Here is a 21,649-nt window from a genome sequence, read left to right on the forward strand (position 1 = left end):
CATGGAGTGTAAGTGGTTCACATTGATAGTCACTGGAACTAGTACTTTGTCAGCAATCCTAGTGACTAAACTTGTATAGCTACATTTTTTAACCTAAATGTAACACTTGATATTTGAACTTTTTGGCTTAGGCTGTGAAGTTTAGGTACTTCAAGTTGTTGATCATTTTCAAGCTCATTTCAATATAGTCTACCAACCAGCCCTTCCAACTTTGTGGCACTTAAGAGAATTAGCATTACTACCATCTGACCCATATGTAGTCCTTTACAATTTGCAAGGTACTTTTACATCCATTATGTTTAATTTGATCCTTACCATACCTTGTGAGGTAGGCAAGATAACGAAATCTACATTTTATAGATAAGGCAGCTGAAACAAACAGGAACTAAATAGATTGGATCCTTTTTTACTCCATTGAGCATCTTCTTGTATACTGTCTTCATTCAGATCCTTGCTAGAAATGTTGAAGAGGACCTCCAGAGGCCAGGCTGACCCTGAATTCATAGCACTGACTGATACAGCAGTTTAAGCAGGTCAGTTCCCCCAAAAGGTCTGATTATCCAACCCACAGGTTGCCATTCTGTTCAAAAGGATGGTACAAGAGACAGTCATTTGACTTACATAAATATTAATACCAGTCCCATTGGGAAAAAAGCAAATGAGGGTTGGCTGCCAGAAAAAATTTCTACTTGCCTGTCCACAAAGGGACTGTCATACCAATTGCTTAAGGAAGCCAAGTTTCCCTCTCTTCCAAAACTCCCATGGGGCCATGTTTTATTATTATTTATGGTTCTTAGCACATCCTGTCCCACATTGTAGTTGGTTACATACGTGGCTTAAAGCTAACTTCAAGTCATTCACCTTTATAACACCTAGCACTCAGCCCACTGCTGTCCATATAAGAGGCACTCGAACCGGTAAAACATAAACCAATTCAAGTAAATGTTCTTCCAACTGTATCTGACTCCCCTCCAAAAACAAACTTGTGACTAGAAGAGGCACAGACAATTGCCACATTCCTGCCAACATGACTGATTAAAATGCCCTTATGATTGGCTTGGTCACAGTTTCCAGAAGGTGCTGAGGCTTTTGCTAGTTAAACCAGCTTTCATTGGCTTTTGTTTTCTATGTGTGTTTTCACCAAAAAATAAAGACATTTCTCTAACAATAGGGACAGAATACATGAAATAGGACTACTACTTTTTTTTTTTTTTTTGCGGTACGCGGGCCTCTCACTGTTGTGGCCTCTCTCCCATTGTGGAGCACAGGCTCCGGACGCGCAGGCTCAGCGGCCATGGCTCACGGGCCCAGCCACTCCGCGGCATGTGGGATCCTCCCAGACCGGGGCACGAACCCCTGTCCCCTGCATCGGCAGGCGGACTCTCAACCACTGCACCACCAGGGAAGCCCAGGACTACTTCTTAATAATGCTAGTCAGTCAATAAGGAAAATAAGTGATCAGTAACACAAAACATCTGACTGTAGGTGTTCCAAGAAAGGAAAAAGGACTAACAAACAAGAATATAGTGCTTTACCATTTACAAATCTTTCACATACATTCCATTTGACCCTCACAACAACCCTGTGAGGTAGGCAGCACAGATATTACTCCCATTTAACAGATGAGGAAAGTGAATCTCAGAGCAATTAACTGATGTGCCCAAGGTTCTACAATTAGTAAATAATTTGTATTTATATCAGTCTTTGGCCTAAAAATTCAGCACCCCACCTCCCCTCATACTTGCCTACCTACTTCACAGGGATAATGAAGATAAAATGAATTCAAGGCTAGAAAAATACTTTGAGGGAAAAAAGCACTATATAATTATACCCGCAAACTATAATTTTCCACGATATATGGCTCATTCCCCTTCTTGTCCCAGCTTGTGCGTGAACCCAGAATTTTATATTGCCTCTGTTCTGTGTTCAGCTAAGCAACAAGTAAGGCAGGGGAACAGTGTGATTCTCTTTAAAACTATATAAATTACAATCAGGATAACTGCTATTATAGCAAGTTGAAAAACAACACAGAAAGGCCAATGTGCAACTGGGACCCACGGAAGCACACAGTAAAGCAAGGCAACATTATCAGATAGGGCATGATTGCATAGAAGGAAATGTGGTGTCAGAGTTCACACTGGCACACACACAGTTATCTAAGGCAAAGTGGTGGCAAAGAAGAGTCATTTGTTCCACATTATATAAACAAGAGCAGAAGATTCATGAGACCCCATGCAACAGTATCTTATGTCACACAGATCTCTCCAGCTGCCTACAGAGACTATAAACAACAGTGTCATCTTCATTTTAAAGAATGACTGTACCTGTGTTCATGTCCTGAACTAAACCAAGGAATAGCTCCACGCTAAACTTCCTTGGCTAAAATACAACCAGTACCATCATTCCTAGTCAGACTAATAAACAGAATGTCTTTTAAGGTAATGAATTAGATGGCTGTGTTTAGATGTTTTTTCAGGATTCCCTTTTGATTCTCCTGCTTTTAAGACCCAAAGAAAGTTATATTGAGTTTTTATTGGTGATTCTAAGTATATGTGTTTATAACAGTTAAAGTGTGGTAGGTGAATTTAACATATTAAAAGAGTACTATAGCATCTGTTCAGAAAAGATTATATACTATACAAACTATTCAAGTCATACAAAACCATTTTTCAGTGTCTTTTCAACTGAGAAGAATCCTATTCAGCACGCTTCTCCTCCTGAGGTGGTTCATACTGAGCAAGCTATGGGGCAAAGACAGAGGAGTTTAGGTGAATTTGATTCTAAATTGGGTAAAAAACTCAGTAGTAACAAAACGAGTTAACTATTCAATTTAATTACTGAATCAGTAAGTTTATATTAAAATCCTATCCTTTTTAAACCACTCAGTGATCTTAATATTTAATATAATCAAACCTAGTGAAAGTTCTTTTTAAATAAACCTTTAAAATTACTGGGAAACTAAAACTTAATTCCCATTCATGACTGCACTACACAAATACTTGATATGCAATAATATATATCTTCCCAAAGATGTTGTGGCTTCTAGTAAGGTATAAGCCACCATATTCTTTCTCTCCACCATAAGTTTACTGAACTTTCTCCTAAAAAGCAGAAAAAAAGAATTATGTGACATACATTAATCTAGCCAGTCAATGAGGAGCAGCTAACGCTTTTGACTTAAAAGGTGCCAAAAAGTTGTGTGGCATCTACACACTGTGGGATCTTGGATAATTTCAGACACGGAATTTTCTGTTATGCCGAGCGGGGGTCTGCTGCAACACTGTGCTAAGATTTGAGTTGTTCCAGTTAGCTGTCAGATTGGAGAAGCTAATTAGACTTCACTGTGCTTTAGTTTCCTCACCTACAAAATGGTCTGTGCACCTGTGTGACTTATCTCACAAGGCTGAGAAGATAAAACACATCATGAGAAATGCCTAGAGTCACGTGAAATGCATTATGTGATTCAGATGTGGTAAAACCTCAAAGACTTAAGAGTTGACTAGTTTGAGCTTTATGAAAATTCTCACGGAAGCTTAAACAAAGAAAAAACTTCAGCAACAGACAAAATTAAGGGCAAGCAAATGTACCGAGGTTAAGTGCAAACAAGTTTACAGAGTTAACACATTACAGGGCCACCACGTGACTGCGCAGACTGTGCGCTGCCCAGTCTAAGGGGTTCCATTAGCAAAGCAGTGGCCCTGTATCGACCTATTAAGTCAACTGCCTAAGACTCTAAGAAATCTCCATTTACTTATAAACCACTAATCATTAACCAATATTTTCATCTTTTTGTCGATGCAGGTTCCCAAGAACCTCTTCTTGACCACACTTTGCTCATCCTATTTACAGTTTGCTTGTGGTTTTCTAGACAGGGCATCAGCTTGGCCTTGCAGTTAACTGAGATTGATATTCACCTGCCTCCCTCCCCTACTGTCCATTTTAGTGAGGTTTTGGTCATATAATCATTAAAGGTGACATTATTTTTAATATGAATTCTTTCAAAAATTTTACCTTTGTTTTCAGTTTTTTATTTTCTTCTACAATAGCTTCATATTTCTCTTTCATTTCTGCCAATTCTAGGCGAAGCAGCTCTATTTCTGGATTTTCTGGGGTAGCAGCTCCTAAGTGATGCTTTAAAAAACTAATATAAAAGTTAAGAATTTACTTGAGCTCAATGAAACTAATGAAATAGCCTTTTGAAATAATTCTCTGATGAGAGTTACCCCACCCTACCACAAATATTTACCCAGAGATCAAAATCCAAATAACTCAAAGAAAGTAATTTTTTCAGTAATCAAAAGTATTTTAAAGGTTATTATCTATGTGAAAATATAGGAGTTCAAAAAAATAAAGGCCTTTTTCTGACTTGAAAAATGAAAAGGATACTCCAAAGCACTATTAGGTTTCTCTGGTTCTTCATATAAGGCTACCAAAACTGCAAATCAAAAAGCAGAAAAAACAACAATTAAAGTCTTAAATTAAAATGGCTGAAATCATATTCCATACCCCAGTAAATACTGAGTGTCTATTATACACCACGCACATTGCTAGGACTGTCCATACCATGGTGAACAAGACAGACAAGGTCGCTGCTCTCAATGAATTTACAGTCTAGTGCAAAAGATAAACAAGGAACTAGACAAAGAAAGACTATCTAGCAGCAATATAGGGTAATGGGTTATAGGAGCACATTGGAAGAACACCTGACTCAGCCCAGGGCACCAGGGAAGGCGTCCCCAAGAAAGAGAAATAAGACCTGAGACCTAGGCAGTGGTTTCAGATAAAAAGGGAAGGCCAAGGGCAAAAGAACAACATATTGAGGAACTGAAAATTCAAGTGTGTCTAGATGGAGTTGTGAAAAGGGGGGCAGGAAAGGTGGTTAGGGAGGAGACTAGAGGATCCTGCAAGTTCAGTCAGGCCTTGGTCCTAAGAACAAAATGGCATGTAATTAAACAGTTATAAGCAGGGAAGTGACAGGATCACTCTTGACTCCTGTGTGGAAGACAGACAAGTGGGACAAGGATTTAAAGGCAGGAAGAGCAATTAAGAGGCTGATATGGTCATCCAGTTTAAAGAAAGTGACCTGGGAATTCCCTGGCAGTCCAGTGCTTAGGACTCTGGGCTTCCACTGCAGGGGGCACGGGTTCAATCCCTGGTCGGGGAACTAAGATCCCGCGTGCCTCGTGGCGCAGCCAAAAAAAAAAAAAAGGGAGAGAGTGACCTGCACTAGAGTGATAGAGGGATGAAAACAAGGTAGATATGTTTGAGAAAAACTGTAGAGAATCAACAGTGCTATGGTTAACTGTTGGAAGGAAGAAGCTCTGAATTCAAAATGTTCTTCAAGAATGAAGTTTCACACACAACATGCTAAACAACTACCAACCAAAAACTCTACCAGTAATCAACATGCTCAAATCAGTATTAAAATATATACTTTAGTGGTTTCATATACAATAGTTCATGTCAGCACTACCTTTTCCATCTTATTATTGAACACATTCCTTCTAGGATATACTACTCAAGTAAAAATCTCTAAACCAGTGGTTAATTTTTTTGTGCACGGAACTCTTTGAAAAATCTGATCAAAGACAAAAAACTCTATCTACACACAAAAAAATGTGCATATCTAGACCCCAGTTTAAGAACACCTCATAAACCAACTTACATGCTCCCCTTTTATTTTTTTAGAGTCGTAATAACCCTTCAAATATAGACCGTATTAAAAAAATCAAATGGGCAACTAATACTAACAACTTACGTTAAGTTCTGATACTCTTCTAAATGTACTTACAGCGCTGTTTTTTGAGAAATTGGCATATTTACATCATCACTACCCTCTCCTCTCCTTCCCTCTTCTTTCAGTGTTACAGTACACTTTAATTCCTCTACTTATTACCTTTTTCTTGAAACTATGTACTCAAGCCTCTGTTTCTTCTTCCATTAATTTCCACTGATCTCTACCAAATTCTAACTTTATAAGACATGAATCCTCTTACCCTTTCTTCCCCTACCCTTTCTTTTAGCTTCTAAGTTTCTGTCAGTGGTAGTTACAAGGTTGATAATTACAGAACATCATGTAAGTGTCAAGTTTCCTGTGCTTTTCTATAGATGAAATATACCTCCTTTTAAACAGACAAGAACTCTATACCCAGTGTTTCCCTTTTTGCCTTAGCAGCCAGGATTTTCAGAGGTTGATACAGTGCTCAAAATAACTAAAATGCCTCTTCTTCCAAATGACTTATCTTTATTTTCAGCCATTCCTATAGTGTTTGTTTTTTTGTTTTGTTTTGTTTTTTTGCTGTACGTGGGCCTCTCACTGTTGTGGCTTCTCCCGTTGTGGAGCACAGGCTCCGGATGCGCAGGCTCAGCAGCCATGGTTCACGGGCCCAGCCGCTCCGCGGCACGTGGGATCCTCCCGGACCAGGGCACGAGCCCGTGTCCCCTGCATATGCAGGCGGACTCTCAACCACCGTGCCACCAGGGAAGCCCCCTATCGCATTTTAATGTTAGCGTTTTAACGTGGAAATAAGCTGGATAAAAATTATAAGTTAAATCTGTGTAAAGTACACAAAATCAAACTTTAAATAGATCATATCAGTAGATACTCTGTTGTCTGATGTTACTTAGGAGACTGGAAATCTAGGAAAGTTGAGAGGGAATACCAGTAGATGTCAGTAAGGGAAAAGAAGCCTCTCGTGGTTTCCAGTCTCTCATGAAGGAAAATCCATGTATGGCCACAAGGCTGAATATCTTCATTTACCTCCCACTATCATCACTTCTCTGTCCTTACCAGTGTATGTTTCATTCACTCCATCCAGCCACTCTGGCCTCCTTACACTTCCTGAAACTCAACATCACACTTCACTCATGTCTCTGCTCAAATGTTCTTAAGAGAGGCCTTGCCCCACCACCCTATATAAAATGGCACACCCATCCTCCTTATGCCCTTACTTTGCTATGTTTTTTTCATAACACTTACCGCTGGTTGACACTATGGTTTATCTGTCTCCCCCAACTAGGATATAAGTTCATTTAGAGCAGGGACTTTTTTTTTCCCCCAGTGTTTTATCCCCGGTGCCTAGAACAGACGCCTGAATAAAATGGTTAAATAAATGAAAGAAGTGCGCTTGTGGAGTTTTTTGAGGGGTGGGGGAGGTCGATGAAATTCCAAGAGTCTGTGATACCTCCCCAGGTGACAGCACAAGTGCTTTCATGTAGTCCCTTAAATGTTTACTGAAACTTATTTGCAAAGAGATAGGAAACTGGTACCTGAACCTAAGGTAGCAACTCAAAATTACCAGCCCATGCTTGGGAATTAAAAGCCTTGCATTCTGCTAAGACCCAGAGTTGTTATTCTCCCAGAATTTTCTCCTAACTTTTGCTTCTGGCCAAAGAGCAGTTACCAAATTATTTCCCAGATATTTACTGTACTTCTCGTAGGGACCCAGATCATCATCCCTGCCAACTCCTCTGTTCTGCACCCTTGAAAGTTCCAGCCAGTGAGTTGAATGATACATAACAGGAATTCGCCTTACGGCTTAGCTCATGAAATAAGCAGTACCCACACTACCTCTTGGAACCCTCCAGTTTCAAGCACCTTATTCATCTACTTAGATCTTGAACCCCAGAGTAAGAGATACAGTGTAACAGCTTCCATTTTTTAAAGTGAAAACAATATAACCGTTTTGATGTGCCCTCAAGCTCTTTAAACTGTGATTCTACTTTAATTGTGAAATCTGCACAAAGTAGGAACTGATACAGACTACGAAACTGGGTTCCGTTGAAAAGCCACAGCCAAACCGCTACTTCGGGGATTAAGTTCACTTAGCTACTTTATAGCCCGCTTTCAAACCTGGTCATCGCCCCACTTGCCCTTTGTTCAAAGGAAAGTGTTTCTGTACAGGATTTTGAGGGCTCCGAAAAAAGTGTCAGGAGGGAGGAGTTGGGCTCTCAAGGTCTTTAGCAAACATGCTCACTGCGGCTGCTCAAGGCAAAGCAACGGAAGTTGGAGGGACTTCACAACAGCTGCAAGAGTTTGACTCCCTGCGGCGAGAGCGGTAGCGAGTGCGAGGCTACCCAACCCCGGCGGCGGCCGGCAGCCAGGCGTGAGCCGGTCCCCGCTGAACCCCGAGGCCCACCTCGCTGAACCCGGGACGAGTTCCACCTGTTCCCCTCCTGCCCCACGCCACGGCCCGTCTGGGGCGCTGCGCCGAGGAGCACGACGAGGTCACGAGAAACCCTCTCCTGGCCCATGCTCACCCTTGGTCAGCGTGTCCAGCACCCCCGACTTCTCCAAGTACCTCCGGAACTGCTCGCGCTTCGAGTCGGCGGCCTGAGGAGACACGGCGGGTCAGTGGCCGAAGCCCGGGGGCCGGAGCAGGAAGAAGGCGCTGGGAGTCCGGCAACGCCGCCTCCGCCTCGCCACCTCAAGCCCCCCAGACCTGCGCGCGCGCCCCCACTCCCACCCAAGCCGACCAGCGGCTGGCTACCGCCCGCACGCCCCCAGCCACGCCGCGCCCCCCTCACTTTGTAATGGGCCATAGTGACAGCGGCAGCGGCGTAGCTGGCGCCGGAGACCGTGGCGGGAGGGCTCGGAGCAGCACTGCTCATGCGCGGAAGGGCGCGCGCGCCTGCGCACTTGCGAACCACGGTTCGGGACCGCCGGGGTGTGGCCCGTTTTCATGGTGACCAGGACGCTCTGAATGCCCCATAGCGAGCTGAGCCCAAGGAGGCTGCGTACGCCCGCCCCTCTGTCTAGCAAAGCAGCACTCCTCCTTCCTCTTCCGGTTCTCGCAGAGATTCGGTTACTTAGTAGGAGGCTGGGTTTTGGTAACTCCGGACAAGTGTCCTGGTGGGGCCAAAGGTGGGCGGGGCGCCAGGGGGCGGGGCCTACTGAGCCTGGAGCATTAGAACTCATTCTAGAGAATGGGGTCTCCTGACACCGGGAGTGGGCGGACCTGTCTCAAGTAGGACCTCCGGAGCTCTGGCAGCGTGTGTGTGCTGGCTTGTCGACCCCCATCTTGAAAAAGGGTGCACTAACGAGGGCAACCCTTGGATTTCCAATGGCTAGAGGACTGCTTAGAATCGTCTGTTTGGGCTCCAGCTCTTATATTTGGAGTCTCCTTGTTTTGTGGCCAACTTGATGTGGGCCTCCGGAGGGTGAGCAGTAATGTGCTAATAATAGCACTTTTGAGCGCTTACTGTGTGCCTGGCAGTGCATTAAACACATATGTTTCTTATTTTAATTCTCACACCGTCCCTGTAAGGTAGGTACTGTTAGTAAACTGTCAAGTATAGATAACCAGTGAGTAGTAGAGCCAAGACTCCGATCCTGGCACTGAATCACGATGCTATCTATAAACTGGTGAAAGAAAGCGACCAGTCTTTTTAGGATTTTATTTACCTAGATAGCAACATTATGATTATATTCAAGACAGATCAGGTTGCAGTCTATAAAGAAACTGCGTTAAGTCCCAGGGGCAAACAAAGTATAATCAGTGTCCAGAAGTAAAAGATGAATAACCAAAAGAGGGAATTACATAGATTAAGAACAATCTCTGAAGGCTGTGCTCCCTTCAAGGAAAAACCTGGTTCCATTTAGCTTTGATTCTGACATGTGATTTTCCCAAAATTAGTGTTATTCTGAAGGGAGCCTGTAGAAAAGTAGTCCTGATTTGGTAACTCTATGTCTTTGAAGTTGAAACTAGTCCTTCCCAATTCAGAATTAGCGCCATTTTCCCTTTTTTAAATGGGTTTGCAGTTGTCTGTCTAAACAGCTGGTCTGTAGAGCTGCCCTGTTTTTTCTGTGCTCAACCATCATTAAGCTACTTCTTTGATAATGTAATACACAGAATGTCTAAAAGCCAACAGCTGTTCAGATCTGAAGGTCTGTGGGAGCCCGCCTACCAATGAGGTTGTTTGTCAGCGACACTAAATGATTTGGAGGACAAGCAGTAGGGTTACTGCAGGTTTTGACCAACTCGGATTCAAAGGACAACCCTCCCAAAGAATCAGGAGTGTCTGGAATGTCAAGTGGATGGAAGTCTCCCTGTGAAGGAGGAAGCGTTCTGATTGTGCTCTCTCTGAGCTGGCCCTTGACGTTACCTTTAGGAGGTGATGCCTGCTTTTCATTTTCTGCAGAGGGACCCCAAGTAGCACGAAGCCATTTCGGTTTCCAGGTGTAGTTAGCTGGCAGAGAGAAAGCTGTTTGGGGTGACTGCCCCGTGTGGTTGTTCAGATCTATAGCACCACCTGGAAGAGAACAGTGACCTTTAGAGTAGTGGTTCCTTTTGCTGTCTTTGCCATCAATTTCTCTTTTTCTCCTCAACTGGTTACCATTAACTTCTTTTCCAGATATTTTATGAGTGTCTCCTTTATTACTTGAGTTGATGTTTTGAAGATGACCACAGGTAGTACTAAGCATACACATCTCAGAAAGTAGCATTTCCTGTTCATCCAAAATGCCTTTGTCATCATTTCCACTGTGATCATCTGGATCTGTCTGAAATGCAGGTGGATTTAAACCAGGGTACACTGCTGTGTGTGTTTGCTTTTCCACTAACAGACTGTAATCAGGTGCAGAAGAGAATCGTTTCAGTGAATTTGCAGATGTGTTTTGATATTTGGCAAGGTTTTGTTTTGACTTGTTAGTACAAAATTCATTATGTTCATCCTTCAATTTATATTGTCCCCAAAGCCCTCTTTTAATCTTTTTAAAACCTAGATGGAATATTTCTAGAACATTTAAGAAAAGTGAAACAGTAGCTATGGATTGCATAAATAATAGGAATATCGTCTTTTCTGTGGGTCTTGAGACAAAACAATCAATTATATTTGGACACGGGTGGCCGTGGCATTTAAATAGAGGCTCTAAGTGAAATCCATATAAAAGATACTGTCCAATCATGAACCCAACTTCAACCACAGAGCGAGTGAGAATGTGTATCACATAAGTGCAAAGCAAGGTTCCTCTGAGTGGAGCTTTATTTAGTTTCCTTTGCTCAAGCTGACGCAGTTCTTGCTCCAATCTCTTCCGATCCCCAGGCATTTCAAGCTCTACCTCCTCCAGTTCACCCCTCAGTTGAGCTTTCTTCATCTGCCTCTCCTTCTCCAGAACTCTCAGTTGGTACAAAGCATGGCCCATGTAGACCAGGGATGGTGAAGACACAAATATCACCTGCAAAACCCAGTATCTAATGAGGGAGATAGGAAAGGCCTGATCATAGCATACATTTCTGCAGCCGGGTTGTTCTGTATTACAGATGAAGCCAGACTGCTCATCATTCCAGACATCTTCAGCAGCTACACCCAGAACAAGCATTCGAAATATGAACAGGACGGTGAGCCACATCTTTCCAATCATGGTGGAGTGGATGTGAACTTCCTCCAGAATGCCTCCAAGGAAACTCCAGTCCCCCATGTTTATTTAGTCAGCCATCTTGGCTCTGAACCCCATCAAATAGGAGGCAGGTAAGTTCTTCCAGTCTGTGGGGTGTGCTATTTCTTAAGGCAAACCTACGGCCAAAATATGAACAAAGCATCACTCTTTCAGCATGCTGGTTGCTCTACTTTTTTCCCTAGAAAGTTGTAATAATCTGTTACCAAGAATATGTTTAAGATGTCAGGAATATAAAATAATTTATGTTTAGACCTTACAATGCAATGGGAAAAAAAAAGATACCTGGAGGAGGGGTGTATATATTCCCTCCTATGAAGAATAGAATTATAGGAACTCCTATAAGAAAAGAGTCTTCTTACTCAGCTGAAGTTTGTTGTTTTATTTTTTTTAACTGAGAACTTTTGGAGAGGTTCCTAAAACTACTGACTTGATCTTACAAACCTATTAAGATTATTTTATATAAAAACTATAACCAAAGTCAATGATTTTAAAATCTCATTTATGCACAAAGGAAAAGGCATGTTTCAGTTCATAATCCAGTAAGATACAGCATTTAAAGAAACCAAAAGAAACAAATCTGGCTCTCACTATAAGAATGTAGATTAGGACTTCCCTGGTGGCGTGGTGGTTGGGAGTCTGCCTGCCAATGCAGGGGACACAGGTTTAAGCCCTGGCCTGGGAAGATCCCACATGCCCTGGCAATGAACAGTAGCTTCTGCTCTCCACGGCTGGAGAGAGCCCGCATGCAGCAGGCAAGGCCCAACACAGCCATAAATAAATAAATAATTTAAAAAAAAAAAAAAAAAGAATGTAGATTAGTTTTTTAATCCACATTTAAATGTCTAAATTCTAGTTTCTTTCTGGCAGTTTTTGAGCATTTTCAGAAATCATTTCAGTAATATATTTATGAATATTTATGAAATTATTACTAACTTTGCTGTGAAAATTTTCCAAAAATTCTCAACTAGTTTGTACTACCAGGATGTTATTAGATATTGCTTGAAATAAATGGATCATTGGTACAGTGGTAGTATTATAGAAATTTTCATTATAACAGTATTTGACCTTTTTAAGACATGTAGCTTGCTTTGTGGAGGGAGCAGTGGGGCAAGTTATAATATAGATGCTTGGATTATGAGCCAGTAGGTTCCATATTAGAGTTGATACCCTAGGATATCTAAGAGAAAGTATATCCCAAAGGAAAGAAAAAAAGAGTGAATGTTTTCATTCACTTTCATTTAACATAAATGTATGTCCTATATCCCTTATAGAAAGGGAAATGATACACAATCAAACAACATACTGGGATATTATAGCTACAAGATATGTGCATCACAAAAATCCTATGAGGTAGGTATGTTGTTCCCCCATTTTACAGATCAGGAAACTGAGGCACACCTTAAATTACCCAAGATTACACAGCTACAACTGGTATTCAAACTCAATCACTGTGGCTCTAAAGTCAGCTCTTAACTGTTTTACTAAACTGTTATTTTTCCTCTCTAAGCACACTTGAAATTTTCATGAAAGAGTTATTAAGAAATCATCTGTTTTCTCTTACAAGTTTAATTATTTACATTAGGTATGTCAAATAGTGAAAGTTTTGACTTTTTAAATAACAGGTTCTAGAGTCTTTAGTTCCTCTTTGAAAGCTTTATATAGTTCAGAAGACTTGCAGAGGCATCAAACTTCTAAAATTGAGTTGTATTCCTGAGATAGAGAAAATTTCTATTTGACTTTATTATGTTAATAGTACTATACTCTTTGACCCAACAATCCAAAGCATTTTAAAGTGTAAGCAAAGATATTATTCTTGTTGTTTATAATAATCATAACTTGAAAATATCCAAAATAATTATCAATACAAGAAAGACTGTATTGTTCATATAAATAATAGTACATCCACAGTGTGGTACTATGCAACCAATAGAAGTAATAAATATATACTAACATAAAAAGACATTGATATATCGTTTCAGTAACATTCACATTATAAAACATAGAATAATATGGCCCCATTATTGTACATTTATTTATATGTAGAGATGCGTCCAATAAAGCCTAGGATATTCTTCAAAATATTAACTATGATTATCTCTGGGTAGTGTGATTACAACTGACTTAATTTTTTATAATTATATATATTTTAATTTTTTCTTTTACCATGAGCACTTTACTGTTAAAATCACCAAAGGAAATGAAAGTTTTTTTTTTTCCTTAAAGGACAAGTGCATGGTATTTCCTGAAAGAAGAAGTACTATTATTTAGCTTCAAATCTTAGGTCCTAAAGCTTTCATAGCAAATGACACAAATACTAATATACACAGATACAGTACTATAGAGTTCAAAAGAAAACAAAAAAATTTCAAATGACTCTTAATTAGCTAAGACAGAGAGATTAACACAGACCTTTCTCAGTTTAGGTAAATCTGAAGCAGATCATGCTTAAAAGTTATAGCACAGCCATCTTCAGCTTAATCTCTGAATGTGTCCCTTTGCAGATGTAGAGCAGATTCAGTTTGGTTCAGTGCAGTGAGTGAGTCAGGCATCAGCTAAAATCCATCTCCCTGTCTTCATTCCTGCTTCTAAAATAGCGCTACCCAATGGAACTTTTTTTTTTTAATCCGGTGGAACTTTTTGCAGCAATGTTGGAATAGACTCCATCTGCACTGTCCAATAAGATGGCCACTAGAAACACATAGCTACTGAGCACTTGCAACGTGGCTTGTGTAACAGAGGCACTGAGTTTTAAATTTTATTTAATTTTAATTAAATGTAAATAGCTACATGTGCTTAGTGGCTACCTTATTGGGCAGCACACATAAAGAATATTTCCAACATTTTAATACTACAGCACAGTTTAGGAGACTAAAATTATGAGCCCCAAATTAAGCTGAATAAATGGCTCCTCTATAATTCAGAGATGTCACATTTAAAACACCAGATGTTTGTGTGCTTTTTTAATGGTAACTTTGCCCCGCTGGGAACCCAGAAAGACATCACAGTTTTTGGTAATGTGAGCGATGTTTCTAGTACCAGAATAATCTAACTAGATAATAACTTCTTAGCCATCAGTCTTAATAATCAATGGGTCATGTCCGATTTCATAGTTAGATGAATCCTGTTTCTCTGTCTAGTTTTCTATTATTAACAATTACATTGCACTTTAGGTCATTAAAGATCTCTCTTCAGAGCTAGTGACCTAGTGGGTTGGCAATGGCAGATAAATATTTCTTCCCTGGGCTTCTTTGCCAACTATAGCTAATTTTCAAATTAAATGCAACCCTTTCATCAGGAAAATATATATATATTCATATTTGTATAGTATGTATTATATAAATTATATATTATGTGTAATATATAAATTGTTAGTAAACTTAAAAAACACTAAGCTTCATTAGTAGTCAGAGAAATACAAATTAAAATAAAGTATTATTTTTAACTATCAAAATGTAAATTTTTTCAAGTTTTATAATACCTGCTTTTGGCAAAAGTATGAGGAAGCTGTTACTCTCATATGCTATCAGTGAGAATATAAATGTATACAGCTGTTTAAAAGGTAATTCAGGGGCTTCCCTGGTGGCGCAGTGGTTAAGAATCCACCTGCCAATGCAGAGGACACGGTTCGAGCCCTGGTCTGGGAAGATCCCACATGCCACGGGGCAACTAAGCCCGTGCACCACAACTACTGAGCCTGTGCTCTAGAGGCCGTGAGCCACAACTACTGAGCCCACGTGCCACAACTACTGAAGCCTGCATGCCTAGAGCCTGTGCTCCGCAACAGGAGACGCTACCGCAATGAGAAGCCCGCACACCGCAACGAAGAGTAGCCCCCGCTCGCCACAACTAGAGAAAGCCCCAGCAACAAAGACTCAACTGAGCCAAAAATTAATTAATTAATTTTTAAAAAGGTAATTTAGAGGGCTTCCCTGGTGGCGCAGTGGTTGAGAGTCCACCTGCCGATGCAGGGGACGCGGGTTCGTGCCCCGGTCTGGGAGGATCCCACATGTCGTGGAGCGGCTGGGCCTGTGAGCCATGGCCGTTGGGCCTGCGCGTCCGGAGCCTGTGCTCCGCGATGGGAGAGGCCACAACAGGGAGAGGCCCACATACCGCAAAAAAAAAAAGGTAATTTAGGGAATTCCCTGGTGGTCCAGTGGTTAGGACTTGGAGCTTTCACTGCCATGGCCCGCGTTCAATCCTTGGTCAGGGAACTAAGATCCCACAAGCCACGTGGCACGGCCAAAAAAAAAAAAAAAGGTAGTTTAAATCTATCAGAATTAACATAGCATTTCTGCTTCTGGATGCTTGAAATAACCATTCATTCATTCATTCATTCTCAAAGACACACTGCACGTACTAGGATGTTCACATAGCACTGTTGGTAATAGTACAAAATCAGCAACAACTTAAGTGTTCAATAGAGGAATGGTTAAATAAACTATTACATCTTTATCATTAGCAATTCAGAGAATAAAGATCTCTAGAACTAACAGAAAGATCCCTAAGTCATATTATAAAACAAGTTACAGAACAATACATGTAGTGTGATCTCATTTATCTTGTTAAAAACCTTCATTCCAGGGATTCCCTGGTGGCGCAGTGGTTGAGAGTCCGCCTGCCGATGCAGGGGACACGGGTTCGTGCCCCGGTCCGGGAAGATCCCACATGCCGTGGAGCGGCGAGGCCCGTGAGCCATGGCTGCTGAGCCTGCGCGTCCGGAGCCTGTGCTCCGCAACGGGAGAGGCCACAGCAGTGAAAGGCCCGTGTACCGCAAAAAAAAAAAAAAAAAAAAAAACCACTTCATTTCATATTTACATTTAAATAGCTAAAACAGCGAGATCAACCCAAAACTTTCTTAGTGTAGGTAAATCTGAGAAACAAATCATGCTTTGAGAAGTTACACCAAAGTCATCTTCAACTTGTTCTCTGAATTTATCCCTTGGGGGGCATAGAGCAGATTCAGTGCAGTTCAATGCAATGAGTGAGTCAGCCATCAACTGAAAGGCATTTCCCTTTCTGCTCATCCTGAGTTGAAAAAGGTCTAGGAGAATATACACCCAACTGTTGACAATGGTCATCACAAGGGAAAAGAGCAGGTTTGGGGTGGAAAGGTAAAAGAGTTTCTAAGTTCTTTGTTTAACCAAGAACATAACTGTATTCTCATACTCAAATTTTAAAGAATTCTGAAACAAATCCCAGATCAGCTTTCCTCAAAATGCTAAAATACTACTTTTCTCACTATAATTAAGCATGTATCCTCCTTTCAGAATACAGCAACATGTTTAGGGGGGTTTTAAATAAAACATGCTTATGATAGAAGAAGAAAAAATTGTCTTTCCTGCGTTCAGGTGACCTAAAACTACTATTTTGGAAAAAGAATGGCCAGCAATCTGGGTTCCATACAAGAAAAGGACACAGGCATCCCAGCTTTCAGATATGACATTTTACCTTTTGTAGATACCCACTCATAGAAGAACCACTAGCCACGTAAAGGATGAGAATCTTATCATAGATGAGACTCCAAAAAAAGTCCAGGTACATAGTGTGCACGAGAAAGGTAGTTCCAGGTTCCTTGGGATCCTAGACACACTATTCAAATCTTTTTGTTTTGTTTTGTTTGGCTGCGTTGGGTCTTTGTTGCTGCACATGGGCTTTCTCTAGTTGCAGCGAGTGGGACTACTCATCGCAGTGGCTTCTTGTTGTGGAGCACGGGCTCTACGCAAGCGGGCTTCAGTAGTTGCAGCACGCGGGCTCAGTAGTTGTGGCACACGGGCTTAGTTGCCCACACTATTTGAATCTTAAACTAGCAATCCAGAGAATTCTTCTATAAGGTATTTCTACCATTCTTGGTACACCCTCAGAAAGGTTTCTTCCCATACTCCCATGATACTATTTTTTTTTTAATAAATTTATTTATTTATTTATTTGGCTGTGTTGGGTCTTTGTTGCTGTGCGCGGGCTTTCTCTAGTTGCGGCGAGCATGGGCTACTCTTCATTGCGGTGCGCGGGCTTCTCATTGCGGTGGCTTCTTTTGTTGCGGAGCACGGGCTCTAGGCGTGCAGGCTTCAGTAGTTGTGGCGCGTGGACTCAGTAGCTGTGGCTCGCAGGCTCTAGAGAGCAGGCTCAGTAGTTGTGGCGCACGGGCTTAGTTGCTCTGCAGCATGTGGGATCTTCCTGGACCAGGACTCGAACCCATGTCCCCTGCATTGGCAGGCAGATTCTTAACCACTGCGCCACCAGGGAAACCCCACCATGATACAATAAACTTTTGGTATTTGGGGAACACAGCAGTGATAGACCAGGAGGGCAGGAGAATATGGGCTGTCAAGTCATTACCAACCTTTAAATCCTGCCCCCTCTTAGACAAGTTACTTGATTTTTTGTAAGAGTTCCCATATCCTCCTCTCTAAGACAGAGAGTAATAGCTGCCTTTCTGGGTTGTTAAAAAGATGAGCAATAATGCATGCAAAGCACCCCAAACAGTGACTTATCTACTCGAACAGTGATGGAAAGTGATAATCAATAGTCTGACAGATGTGAAAAGTTTTTATTTTCAGCATAGAACATTATTTGTGGATTCTATAAAGCAATCTCTATAGTATACCCTCCTAGGAGAGTAAGTCTCTTTTAGAGGATACATACCCTCATGCAGCATGCCTGGGAAAGAGCCAATCTTTGGTTCTCACTTCCCTTCCCTTTTCTTTCTTCCTCTTCCCCCTCATGCACAGACGAGCCCCTTCCTTAAACCCTAACTCCTTTTGTAAGCAGTCTTTGAAACTGGCGACTTCAAGGGTGTTTTGTCCTCTTTATAAAATTGTTAGCATTTGCTGGGACTTCTCTGTTTCTTCATAGAGAGTTCTCCAGTTTTTTCCCAGATGGCTCTTTTTATTAATTGGTTTGTGTTAGGGGCAAGTCAGTTCGCTGGGGATAGGAAAATGTTGAAAAACACGGCAAATAAGACGCAAGCTAAATAAGCTGCAATTGCTATCCAAAACCTTGGATCTTTCAGCAGTGCCTTATCAAAGCAGCTGAACACGGTATAACCAATGGACATCCCAGCAAATCCACCTGCAATGTGAGCTGCAAAAGACACCTTGAGAAAAAAGGGGAAAAAATGGGAATCAGTGAAGAAAATGTTAATTGCATATTTCAGCTGTTTAAGAAACAAATACCATCCCAGTCAAAGAGTCTTAAAAGTCTGAACAGCAAGGTGGTGAGACAAAAGAGACAAAAAAACTCCATGTGCACAGAGAGGAGATATTCCAAATCATGCAAAGCTAAAAAAAATATCAGTTCACTGACTCTGAGTACACAAGACAGAGCCATCATTTTTCTTTATTCTTGGTCATCATTGCGTTTAGGATGGTTCTATATAAGGCCAACCAAGAGAGTAAGAGTTGAGGTGCCATGAGGGATCTCTATAGGAGCATAATCTGATCCCACATAAATGGCATGTCTAAATTAAAAAGTACACACAGATAGTCAAACAGAAACTACCAAATTCAAAGACCAGTTTCAATAAAACTGGAAATCTTTGTCAGTTTTCTTTTTATTGTAAATTCATCTGGACCCAAATTATTGCTGCTTTCCAGTCCGCATTTTATTCTCTGTGAAGTCCCTTCACTCCTGTTTTTTGGAATAGCTACCAGTATAGCAGGTGCAGAGAACTAGAGCCAGTTGTCAGGGCTATGAGAGAGAGAAGTGAAAAGGACAATCTAAAAGGCTGATTTCCTCAGGAATTTTCTTAACTTCCAAGTGTAAAACTGACTGTCCTAAATCTCAGAATTGTTGCCCCTATTTGGTGACCCTTTTTAGCTATTGATATGATAGGTAATTTAAAAAATAATAAACTGAACTCACCGGGGACCCATTTGCAGGGACAAAGAACCTTCTGTAGAGAGCAAATCCCATGTCCGACACAACTAGAAGGGAAAACAGCCCAGTGAAGCCCCACGATCTCCAAAATAGTGCGCCAGTTATTTTTGGCGCACTAAATAACAACGTTTATTGAGACTCTGTGCTAGGTACTGTTCTAAGAGTTTTACATGTACTAACCTGCATCATTAATCCTCACAACAGCCCCATGAAATAGGTACTATCATTATCCCATTTTATAGATGTATTGATCCAACAAGTATTTATTGATTATCTCCCATGTGCAGGCACTACTCTAGATGGTGGAGATACTGCCGTGAACAGATCAGACTGCCTCATGGAACTGAAAGTCTAGTTGGGGAAAGCAAATGAATAAGTAAAACATACAGTATTGTCAAATGGTGCTTAGTGCTATGGAGAACACACAAAGAGAAGAAGGAGAATTGGGAATGCTGGGAGTAGAGTGTGATTTTTTTTTTTTTTTTTTTTTTTTTTGGTACGCAGGCCTCTCACTGTTGTGACCTCTCCCGTTGCGGAGCACAGGCTCCAGACGCGCAGGCTCAGCGGCCATGGCTCATGGGCCTAGCCGCTCCATGGCATGTGGGATCTTCCCGGTCCGGGGCACGAACCCGCGTCCCCTGCATCGGCAGGCGGATTCTCAACCACTGTGCCACCAGGGAAGCCCTAGGGTGTGATTTTTAACTGGAGAGTCAGGGGGGATCTCAAGGAGAATATGGCATTTGATAGAGATAAGGGAGCAAGCCATGCTGACCTTTGAAGTAAGAGTCCTCTAGGCAGAGGGAAGTGCAAAGTCCCTAAGGCAGGACCATCCACCTGGTGTGTTTGAGGAATACCAAAGCAGTTGATCTGGTCCCATAGGTGGTTTTCAAAGGATGGTTCCCTGCCCCACTGGGATCCCAGCATCACTGGGAACTTACTAGAAATGAAAATTCTCAGGCCCACCCCAGACTTACTGAACCAGAAACTCTAAAGGTAGGGCTCGGCAGTCTGTGTTTTAACAAGACCTTCGGGTGATTCTGGACTAAAGTTAGGGATAAAGTAGTAGGTGATGAGATCAAACAGAAGCAGATGCAGATCATGTAGGGCCCTTATGGACCACTGTAAGGACTTTGACTTTTATGCTTTGAAACTTTTGAGCACAGGAGTGACATGTCTGACTTACGTTTTTAAAAGATGATTCTGGCTGCTGTATAGGAAACATACTCTAAGGAAGCAAAGACAGGAGCAAGGAGACAAGCTACTTACTACTACTGTAGGAACCCAAGTGAGGAATGACGGTGGCGTTTTATACATAAAGAAACCAAAACACAGAGGTTAAGTACTTGCCCAAGGCCGCCCATCTCAGAGGGAGTAGTGGGATTTGGGAGGCTTCACTCTCACCCACCACACTAATCACCTCTGATTGCCATCAGGAGAACAGAAGATGGGCCCAAAAAGGAAATGAGTCCACATTTTCTAATGGAACACTGAGAGCCAGAGCTTAGACATTCCTCAAATAAGTCAGATCTCTGATGCTAAAAGAGCTTCCAGGTTTCTTGGCTTAGAAGAACTCTGCCCTACGTGTGCACTTGGAAACATCTCCTGCAGCTGTCACATTCCACATCCATCCCCCAATTCCCTGTGCTCTACTTAGCGAATGTCCTAGGAGACAGAAAGACCTAGTCCTTGCCTTTGGGAAAACAGCATCAGGACCATGTGTTCTGGCTAGTTTCCCTTTCAATATAGTATTGACACTGAAGTCACTGGATAGAAATTGAGGTCGAGGAGAAGTACTCAATGTTAATTTAATTGTAAATGACTATCACACAAAATGCTGGATAAATGTGGCTATATTGTTTTTTTGATCATTTGCAATTCCTGATCCAGGGTAAATAACAGAGATAGGGCTAGGAAAGTATAAGAAAACCACTGCTGGAAAACAGGGTTGACTTACTGGAAACAGTTACTTTGGTCTAGTCTTCCACAGTAGGAGACCTCCTTTCAAAAACTCTCTGTAACCCTTAGCATGTCAATTTGGCCACTTCTGACTTACACCTGCCTGGCCCTTTCTGCTTCCCAGGGGAGTTTACTTCTAAGCTGCTGCAGTCTCTAAACTGAGACCTGTCTTCCCACCTGAAAAGAAGCCCTCATTCCAATAAACCAAATCACTGTCTTCAATAAAATTTGACACTCATTTTAAGGGAGCTGCCTTTATACGGATTTTTTTGAAGGATGAAAATGTGAGATTTCCTGAACTTTTTCCGGGGAAGGTCAGTTGCTTTGTTAAAAAACAGATCCAACAAATAATGCTTAATGAAGGAAGGTCCTAGGGCCAATTGTCCTTCACAATTAGGAATAATATTTACCATTAAAAAA

At 41.5% G+C, this 21,649-nt stretch overlaps 3 protein-coding genes across 6 annotated transcripts in view; all 3 read right to left on the bottom strand.

The window, feature by feature from the left end:
• Window positions 1-1,509: 1,509 nt before the first annotated feature.
• MYCBP (MYC binding protein) lies at window positions 1,510-8,635 on the bottom strand. The gene is made up of 5 exons (XM_032630170.1): window positions 8,527-8,635; window positions 8,260-8,332; window positions 4,387-4,435; window positions 4,012-4,141; window positions 1,510-2,741 (listed from the first exon to the last, which is right to left on the bottom strand). The coding sequence occupies exons 1-5, from the start codon at window positions 8,608-8,610 to the stop codon at window positions 2,697-2,699; spliced, it is 381 nt and encodes a 126-aa protein (XP_032486061.1). The 5' UTR covers window positions 8,611-8,635; the 3' UTR covers window positions 1,510-2,696.
• Window positions 8,636-9,734: 1,099 nt separating this feature from the next.
• GJA9 (gap junction protein alpha 9) lies at window positions 9,735-11,581 on the bottom strand. The gene has a single exon (XM_032630109.1). The coding sequence runs from the start codon at window positions 11,417-11,419 to the stop codon at window positions 9,875-9,877; it is 1,545 nt and encodes a 514-aa protein (XP_032486000.1). The 5' UTR covers window positions 11,420-11,581; the 3' UTR covers window positions 9,735-9,874.
• Window positions 11,582-17,924: 6,343 nt separating this feature from the next.
• The window catches only part of RHBDL2 (rhomboid like 2), a 56,172-nt gene continuing 52,447 nt past the window's right edge, over window positions 17,925-21,649 (bottom strand). For 2 of the 4 annotated variants that reach the window (XM_032630133.1, XM_032630140.1), the window contains exons 8-9: window positions 19,259-19,320; window positions 17,925-18,491 (exon numbers count right to left, since the gene is read on the bottom strand). In XM_032630133.1, coding sequence (XP_032486024.1) covers window positions 18,312-18,491; window positions 19,259-19,320 — 242 coding nt within the window. In that variant the 3' untranslated portion in view covers window positions 17,925-18,311. The remainder of the gene's footprint in view (window positions 18,492-19,258; window positions 19,321-21,649) is intronic. The other 2 variants (XM_032630156.1, XM_032630147.1) reach the window with 2 other exon arrangements.

This window comes from Phocoena sinus, chromosome 1, assembly GCF_008692025.1.
Source record: "Phocoena sinus isolate mPhoSin1 chromosome 1, mPhoSin1.pri, whole genome shotgun sequence".
Taxonomy (NCBI): domain Eukaryota; kingdom Metazoa; phylum Chordata; class Mammalia; order Artiodactyla; family Phocoenidae; genus Phocoena; species Phocoena sinus.